The sequence below is a fragment of the Apteryx rowi genome, unplaced genomic scaffold (assembly GCF_003343035.1).
Source record: "Apteryx rowi isolate R43461 unplaced genomic scaffold, aptRow1 scaffold_21, whole genome shotgun sequence".
NCBI classification, from domain to species: domain Eukaryota; kingdom Metazoa; phylum Chordata; class Aves; order Apterygiformes; family Apterygidae; genus Apteryx; species Apteryx rowi.
Window position 1 is genome coordinate 4,528,352 of NW_020448419.1, and position 9,603 is coordinate 4,537,954.

The following is a 9,603-nucleotide window of genomic DNA, read 5'->3' on the forward strand; positions in this document are numbered from 1 at the left end:
GAAAGTTTATCATAAAACAGCCAAAATATCCTTGCAGACATTAAAAAAAAAAAAAAAAAAAGAGCCAGGCTACACTGTTCTGTATATGAGAGCATAATCCAGAGACAGAAGAATTTTAGGTAGAAGGGCAGTTTGCCAATGATGTGTTAAAAAGCAGCGTGTGAAGAACTAGCACATTCAAGTATTATGAATTCAAGAGTACTGATGTTCACTTGTTCTTCCAACAAATAAAAGATTTTGGGGATTTTACATAAGGCAGAGTTGAAGACTAATGAAGCTGCTACATAAAGCTTATGAAAACACATGGGCAGGTTTCTGTATAAAATACTTCTGAATGTATTGATAAGGACCTTTGATTTTTAGCTTTCAAAAGGAACATCTAAACAGGCTTCTCAAGCCTCAGATATCTGTTATCAGTTCTCTACTAGATCCTGCCTGCTTGTCTGCAGTTTCGAAGATAGTTAAGTCAAAGCACATATTTTAAGCAGTTATAGGTATTCTTGGCTCAAGACTGCAGTGCTTAAGTGTTTACAGTGTGAAATTAAGGGCAACAACTTCTTATTCACCTTCTGGTATTTCTGATTTTATGATGTTTTCCATTTAAATTAGTTTTTATTATTCATTGGCACTAAGCCCCCAACCCCACATCTATGCCTAAGATTTTCAAATGCATGTAGGCCTTTATTAATTTGAAACCCATTCACAAGTAATGTAGATGCCTAAGGACTTTTCCATACTGGTATATCCAGAGCAATATCATGTCCTGTACTGTGCAGGCGTAAGACTCTCAGATCTCATCAACAAGATTACAGACTAATTCTAAGAGGTACTTAAGCAGATGCATATCTATTCGTCTTGAATGGAGCTAGTCAAGTGATTATAGTTCCACTCATGCGTGCTGGAGATGGCTTTGCTGCACTTGCCAAGATTACACCCCGATCTACAGCATAGTTGGAAAGTGAATGCATTTCCCCAAATACCAAGCCTGTGCATAAAGGCATCCTGTTTCTTGTGAGTAAAACAACTCTATCCTTTTCTCCCATAAGCAGTAGAAGGGGAATGACACTCAACTTAGTTCTGTGACACCCCCCACCCCCAATGTACTGAGTTGCTTTTATAAAGAGTCTTTTCCTGATCTCCGTTGGGAACATACCATTGACAGCCATTTCAGTTCTTGGCACCAGAAAAACAAATGCCTTGGAAAAAAGATCTTTCGTCTTGTCTCTGCTCTACCATTCTTCCCCTATTTGTCAGCTCATTAGGAAGCATGTCCTTGCTGCATGTCTGTGACATCTCAACTCCAGCCACCAGCTCCTTTGAGCCCTTATCCACAGACTACTGAATTTACATAGAAACATCCTTATTAGTCCACTGGACTTTATTTTGTTAAGTGCCCAATTGAAAACCAGCTGTGATTTCACTTTGGATCATGGCTAAAATACCTTTCATTTGATACAGGTTATAAAGCTGTCACTATACATTTAAATCCAAGTAAGGGCTCACAGACTTTTAAGATCCTTTTCCTTAGCCATCACCCACAGTTTTCACAATGAAGTATTGGCATGTTCTTTCTTGCATAAAAATTTCTCCACCCCTCCCTATTCCCACCTGTCAGTGCACACTTGCACAAGCATGCTGACCCAGACTTCAGGGAAGGCATTGCAACAACTCTGCCATTCTTAGCCTGTAGCATGCAAACCCAAAGCAGCAGACTGGTTAAGTTTAAAAAAAAAGTTAGGGAGGCTTGAGAGAAAGTGGTCTTCATAATTCCCTTGACATCATTTGACTCAGGATCCCATGATAGAAAGGTTAGAGGAAACATTAACCAATTAGGAATTGATGAAGTGGAAGAGAGAGGCTTTCTGTATATTTTTAACTCTCACTCTGCACTTAGATGCCAGAGAATCTGTTGGTTTCATTTATTTTTTTGGTGGCTAAACTTCAAAGCTATTAGTCTGTCTTTTTATTCAATGAGCAACTATAGCAAAGCTTTTAGGCACAGAGAAAATTACCTATTTTGAGTGCCCACCTTTGCTTTTCAGGGGTCCAATTTTCAGAAATTATAACTGCCCAGCATTAGGAAGCAAACCAAGAAAGCCTGGACTCCTCTAAGCAGTTTGGGTGGCCACAGCCACCATAGTTACTTTTGAAGGTCTTTGCTTCAGACAACTTCCAGCTATGGTTTGGTTTACATTGTGTTGAAGCCTCTTATGCCTGACTGGAATTCACATGCAACCGATACTAGTCATTTACAATAGCTCTTTGACACAGTTTGAGATGCAATGTCAGCCCCATTAGCTTTATGTATGAAGCGACAGTAGCAAGATGGAATCTAGACAAGAACCGGGGTAAGAAAACCATTTAAGTTGAATCTTGGCTCCAACAAAGCATGATTCTCATCAGCTTCACCAGGGCCAGAATTTAACTGCAAGCCACTCTTGGAAGTGAGACAAGAAAGTGTGTGGTAAAGGGAACGTAGGAGGAGTGGAATGTAGATGGGGGGGGAAGGAAGCATCCACTCGAGGATCTCCTAATGGCAAGATTGATCGGAAGGATGCTACATCTATTGCAAAATACACAATGCCTACTAAACCCACTATTTTTTAAAAGAGCTCTCACAGAGTCCTCACAGTTCAACTATAATCAGGGCAAAAGAAGATCCTTTAGACATCTCAAAATACTCATCATTTTATCTTATGACAATTGTTTAGCTCTAGCTTAACTAGTTCTTCAAGGTTTATTCTTTAGCTATGGGAAGGCTACTGTAATCAGAGTGATACACTACAAAGAAAAGGGTTTGTGCAGTACAGTGACTGAAGTGACCTATAGATGGATATGTGACAGCAAAGCTAGTGCAGGAATGTAAATCAGGAACATATGTAAGGCCATGTCTGCACTTGGTCAAATACACTGCTGAGAAACGAGGCAGTTCTGTCTGAAGACAATTGTACATCCAGAACATGAAAGCAAAGAAAGGGTCCATTATGTAGCTTTGGAAATGCAGTTGTTTCATGAAAAAAGATGAGCTCTAATAATAGTAAAAGTGGCAGAGACCCAGCCTGAAAAAAACCTCAGATTCTACTGTAAACAAGACCTTCATTTTGAAGACAGGCATCTTTCATTTATAATACAACTCTGCTGCCATAGCAATCTATTTTCTGCTCCTCAATAAAGCACATCTAATCAAGGTCCAAGAAGTTTCCTAGGCCCTTCTCCATCACTGGTGCTGGGGTAGGGCTTAAAAGCACATGTACTGCAACAGTGTTGGACACGGCAGGTTGAAAAGCAAATTATGGATATCACTCATGGTTCACATGAATCATTTACAATGGAGTTTTTCCTCTTCCAGAATTAATAGGACATCCCATATACATTAAAAAAGCAGATCTGTGCAGAAAGGCCCCTGGACCCAAAGTGCAGTTTCCAAACAGTCTACTGTTCAGCAGTTAAAGGTAAGCATAAACCCACAGCACTGTGCACATATCTGAAAGACCTTTCTTCTGCGAAGTGTGAAGCCCATTTTAGTACCCTGCAGCTGTCACCCAACACTCCAAAGGGGGCTATACTAAACTGTTAGAACATTTGTGGAAGGTGGGCCACAGTGCTGCTTTTGCTTCCATATTGAAGCAAAAAGACTTGTATCAACAAAGGTTCATGAGTTCAGATTCATATTTTCTGCTGTGGCTTTTCCCCACACACTATTAAAGCTTTAGCTTGAGAATAGAGATAATTTTGCCCATCTACTTCAGTCTCAGTAGGCTACAGGTAGAACAGTTCATATGCCAACAGACAGTATGGCTTCCTCTAGCCAACAGGAAAAGCTCAGCAGAAAGTTTCTGAAACCAACCAGACAGGGACATTCCAAGCAAAAGATTCCCACCCTTGATTTCCAGCCAACTCTACCAGGTGGTATCCGGTGAATATTTTTCAGTCCCCAAATATAAAACCGTACCCATCCAAACCCCGAGGAAGAGGTGATAATCATTCCCATTTCTCATCTATGGTCATGAGATGAATGGCTGTACCAAGTTTTATTGTACAGTGCCTTCCCCTTGCCCCCCCCAAATAAGCCGCATGTGCTTTCAGTTCGGTTTTGTAAAGTACACAACTTAAAAGAGGTCTTAAGTCAACAGGATTTAGGCTTTTGAATATCATTCAAAAAAACAAAATCAAAAGACACTCCACAAAACAAAACAAACCCCTCTAATCCCACAAGCTGGGCATTTATTCTCCCCAAGGAGAAGGAAGGATGTCTATTTTTAAAGCATTAAACCTCAGGTGTCTAAGCCAGCAAGCTACTCGACCCTCTCCAAGGAACAAGAGGGAGGCAGGCTACTGTGGAGCCTGGAGTAGTTACTCAAAACCAAGGGCAGCAGAACTTTCCCCTCTCCCCCCATAGCTGTTCAGAGTAGGCTGGGTAGACTGCTGAAATAGACTGGAAGGATACTGACACCATCCCCGTTTTGATCTCTTCATCCCCAAACTAGATCCTCTTGTTAGAGAAAGCTCACCCATGCTTCGAGAATGAAATATTGTTTCCCAAAGGCCTTTCAGTAGACAGGAAATCAAGGAGTTTGAACTAAGTAAATCAGAGAAACCAATACTTACTAGTAGAGTTATCATTGTAATCCCATGCCTCAACAAGCAATGTGTAGGATCTCTGCAAAAGAGAAATACGAGAGTTTCAAAGCCAGAACACAAGCTTAAAAAAAATTAATACAATTTTAATTTGAGAAATTCCTGGCCTCTGCCCTGGAACTGCATACTTAAAAACATAAATAGGTAATAGATTATACTTGAGACAAACATGATCTTCATGTAGCCCCTTAAGCTACCTTATCCAGTCTGACTTGAGAGAGACCTTTCACCTTGGATTGCTCATCTTTGTCATCATTAATGCATCTTATGTACTTAACCAGGAAGTACAGCCTTTGACACTATGCTGTAACCAGAATTGAGCTTATTTAGAACTGCACATGTAAGAGGGAGGGCTCAAAAGAAAGCACCAAAATAACAAAGAAAAGTAAAAAAGAAGCCCCCCCCCCAAAAAACCCCTACCATCCCCCCAAACCAAGAACTTCTTCAAAAGAATTTTAGTCACAAAAAACTAGTCTTGGGTTTCCCCTCCCCCAACCATCCTGAAAGCAAGAAGTGTTGCTAAGATTACTCTGCTCTGCCTTGACAGCGCAATCTCTAGGGCCTTTGCCTTTCAGCACCCCCTTTGAAAGCTTTGTCTGCACGAGGGCCATGGCTGCTCCCACAAGTATCAGGTAACTAAGGGAAGAACGGATGGGTCTGGGAAGGGGGTGGCCCAAGAGACAGGCAGGGTAAAACAAAGGCTAAGATCAGGCTATTTGGAAGAGTAGGGAAAGGGAAGAAGCACTATCCGCCCTGTGTCACATTTACAGACGCACTAGTCTGCCAATGAGCTCTCTAGCACTCCAGTAATAATAATCATAAGCATAAACGAACCAAAGTGACTCTGCAGGTTGGAAAGATGCCAGCTATTACATCTAAGCCACCTTTATCTTCAATCCTAACTTGAGAACAAGAGCCACTAAAAAAAAGTCTTCCCCTCCTCCATCTCTGGTCTGGTATGTTACAATCTAGCCTCTATCCTTCAAAACTGCTATTTAACCAGCCATATGCAAATGTACAGAATGATTCAAAAGAGATCAAAAGAAAAAGCTGAGAAAAAAAATAAGAAAAGTTACTGTTTGGTAAGTGAATTAATAAATGAAATGATAATAAAGGCTATAAATGCAGTAATAAGTGTAACATCTTTATGGTGATGAGTACAACAGAACAAACAAACTCCTCTCCATGGAAGACTTCTAATGCTTTGCCATAGAAGCTGTTCATCGTTAAGTTTATTTCTCCTTAATCATATCTGCACTCAGTGGCAGTCCATTCAGCTGTGGTATGCAAACTTAACACCTTCCTGTAACAGGAACAAAAATGCAGTTTTGAGAGCAAGCTGCTGCAAGGTGCAAGCGTAAGACGGAGGGGAAAAAAAAAAAAGTTGAATCAAAGACTGTTTTCTCACGACTGGACACAGCATGCAGCCTCTGAAGGAAAACCTAGTTTGTGATGGACACCAGCTTGGAATATAGCCTAAATATGTTTCATATTCAAAGCAGACTAAAATTCCATTTTGTTCACTGATAACTGTGGGAAAATGCTTCCAAAAGTAAGCAAAGCTGGGCAAGCCGAGACATGCACCCAAACTTTTATGCAAGGACTCCATCAGCCCAAACCATTTTTGGTTAATATTTCATGAAAGTTGCATGGTTTTTGTTACTATTCTAGAACAAGTCTTACAACTTGGAAAAGGGAAAAATAAAAGCCCCCCCCCCCCCAGCAGTGTAGGACTAATAATTTAAAACTCTAAAACAGATTTTAAGAAGTCCTTACACAGGTCAGAAGGTTTTTTTTAAAAAAAAGACAAAAAACAACCAAAAAAACCCCTCAGAATATAACTCCTGAGCCATATTACAGATACATATTGCACTATCTTGGGTGCTTCCTCCCTGGTTTAATTACAAACATTGAGAAGCACAACATGTTACTGCAAGCTTGAAAAAAAATATTATGATATACAGAATGAATTATGGCAACTAGCACTACTTCCAATAAAGTTAAGGATGTTTTCCTTTCAGCCTTGCATAATTGTTTTGGAAGATATTTTGTCTAAACTCATAGCAACAGTTCCCGGTTGGTTCTCAAGACTGTTTACTAACACACCTAGCCCTTAAGGAAAGGAAAGGCGGGATCCTTGCTTTAAGCACTACTGCTGCTAGATACTTGTGTGACCACTTTCCAGCTCCACACAGGAGTTTAAAGAAAGATGACACTTCTGCTTAACAGGATGGAAACAAAAAGGGGGGGGGGGGAATGGGCAAACAGACCTAGTCCAGCAGTGCTGTTTTTTCCACATACCCCTAGCTCTCTCCTCAGCTGAATATTTTAGATGAGGAGTCCCTATCCTGACAAGTGATGATACAAAGAACAGCAGTTTACTCTCTCAGCTCTGTGCTCCTCAACACAGGGCAAAGAAAGGACAAGACTTGGTATTCAAGAAGATGAGACACTTCTAAATGCAAGACATGCATACAACCCCATAACAGGACCAAGCCCCCCTTAACAATCTGACAATCACATACCTCTACCCAATCCCCCCAAAAGCAGTTCTGTGCAAAGACTGCACTGTTCAGATTAAAAAAAAAAAAAAAAAAAAAAAAAAAACACTGCATATCATCCCCACTCTATAGATCAACAATTAAGATATCTCAGGAATGACTACTTCTTACATGGAGGTTTAAGCTTTCCCATGCCCACAGCTGACCTCTACCCATCGTTGAATAAATACATATCCAGACACAAGAATTCCACATCACGCACCTTATTCCATCAAAGCAACATCCTAGGCAACAAGGCAGCAGTGAACTTTCCGGAGTCGCACCCAATTAGCCACTGTAAACCTGATCTTCACCAGAAGGCAGGGATTCTGGCTTGAGAGGAAAGACAGCTTGAAAGGAATAGGAAGCCAGCAGAGCTTGCAGAATGTGCACAGCCTGATCAGCCCAGAAGACTGAAAGTCAGCACAGTCAAATTTAAGCAAAAATCCTATGAGTTAAAGTGTGAGAGGATGGAAATGGCTGAGGTCACATTAAAAAAAACCAAAAAAAACACACCCACCATCATGCACCAGTGTGCAAGAGCTATTTTCCTCAGGGACAAACCACCATGGTTTAGTCTTGATCCATTGATAATGCTACTCAGGAAGGACTTTGAAGACCCTGAAATCCATTCCTTTTAAGCGTCTGTAAGGGCAATGCAACCTCTTTTCTAGGTTATTAAATGAAATACCAGCAGGTCCAGGTAAGCAGAAGGTATTCAAAGCTCTCAGCTTATCTAACTTCTTCCTTCCCTTCATCCAGACATCCACTCAGAAAAGGTGTTTTTGTACTTTGGCTTCTATAGGCATTCTGAGATTCAGTGGGACAGAGCAAGATTGAAACTTCAGGCTTATTAGTGAAAGGACAGCCTTCTTTTTGAACAAGGCTGCAACTAGTCAAACCTCTTCCCTCCCATCCTTGTGGTTAAGCCATGCAAGAGCTTTGCTGAGCATGTGAAACCATGACTAGACAAATGCAGTGGGAAGTTTGCATTCTAAATGCTGTGCCTGCTTTTCCTCCGTCAAACAAGGAAGTCAGGTTAAGCCCAGCAACATTCACTTCATGCTCTGCCAGCCACGTGTAGCTGTGAAGACCAGTCTCGGAATGGTCCTTGCACCCTACCTGGATCTTAGGGAAGAAGCCTGGAGACTGGCACACTGTCACAGCCAGCCACAGAGGAGCACCCAGCAAATATGCTGAGAGCTGCAGCAATCCCTCCTCCCTTTTGCTAGAAGTGGGTGAGACAGGGAAGAGAGAAACTAAGGAGCATTTCAAAGTGCCCAAGGGCCAGGGAGGAGGACATCTCTGAGCAGATGTACAGCTAGTCACAAAACCACTTCCCCTGAAAGTCAGCAGGGCTCTCACTGGATACCCACATTGCCATATGACAAGTCATGATGATGCTATACAGACTCATCAGAATGTCATGCCTTGGCCAGCCTGTCAACTTTGACTTTGTCAACAGAATAATTCTTCAAAAGAGTTGAAGACAACTGGTTCATCATGCAGAGACATATGAATGTATTTGGGAAGGGAAACAACCTAACCCTTTTAACCCTTTGTTGAATGCAGCATAATCAGCAAGTTCTTTTTTGGGCCCACCTACGTAAAGAAACACCCTATAAAGATTTCACTCTCTTAACCCTGCCTATATAAACAAAGTCTAAGCTGTAGCCATTGCATGCCTCCATGGCCAAGAGCTAGACTGAACCTCAAACAGACAACTCAGCGAAGAGCCTCATCAGAATAAGCCTACATGAAAATGCAGCACACTGTTCTTTCAGCCTGCCTTTTCAGCAGCTCCTTCACTGCTGTTAGTGCTGGTAAACACTTCATTGCCACATAAATGAGAGGATGTGAAAACAATCATTAACTGTATTAGCAGCTTCTAGGAGAAGCTTTTTTCCCCTTTCTGCAGCACAAGCCAAGCCAGTAACTGAAGTCAAGACCTTCTCTGCGATACAACTGCCACCATCCTGCCAAACGATGAAGGACACGGAAGTACCACTATCCAAACTACGCGTACGCTTAAGCATCCAGTAAACCAGGCTGATCTCCGATCTGGCAAGCCTGCTGGAATAATGAGTATCCTGTGAATACATAATGTGCTGAAGTTGCCATTGTGTGAAGTAAGTCCATGGTTTGTCTGGGAGCCGAGCAATGCTGAGTCTACTGCTGCTTCCTGTTGCTTGTCCTGTATTAGCATTATTTTTGGATAGGCCCCATTATGTTCTGTAATCCTCACTGCAGTCAGTATGGCCACGCTATTGTTCTTGGTTAATATTAGCAGTCAATGCCTCTGTCTGGGTGGCCGGACTACAATGTATTCTAATCACAGAACTAGCATGCATTAATCAAACAATGTAATGGGACAGAGGGGGGAAGACTTGGGGTCCCTTCTTTCTCCCCCCTCCCTTTCTTTCTT

The 9,603-nt window shown here is 41.6% G+C and overlaps 1 protein-coding gene across 1 annotated transcript in view; it reads right to left on the minus strand.

Moving 5' to 3' along the window:
• JAG1 (jagged 1) overlaps positions 1-9,603 on the minus strand; it is a 35,018-nt gene that overhangs the window by 18,166 nt on the left and 7,249 nt on the right. The window contains exon 3 of the mRNA XM_026064180.1: positions 4,609-4,660. Within this exon, the coding sequence (XP_025919965.1) occupies positions 4,609-4,660 (52 nt within the window). The remainder of the gene's footprint in view (positions 1-4,608; positions 4,661-9,603) is intronic.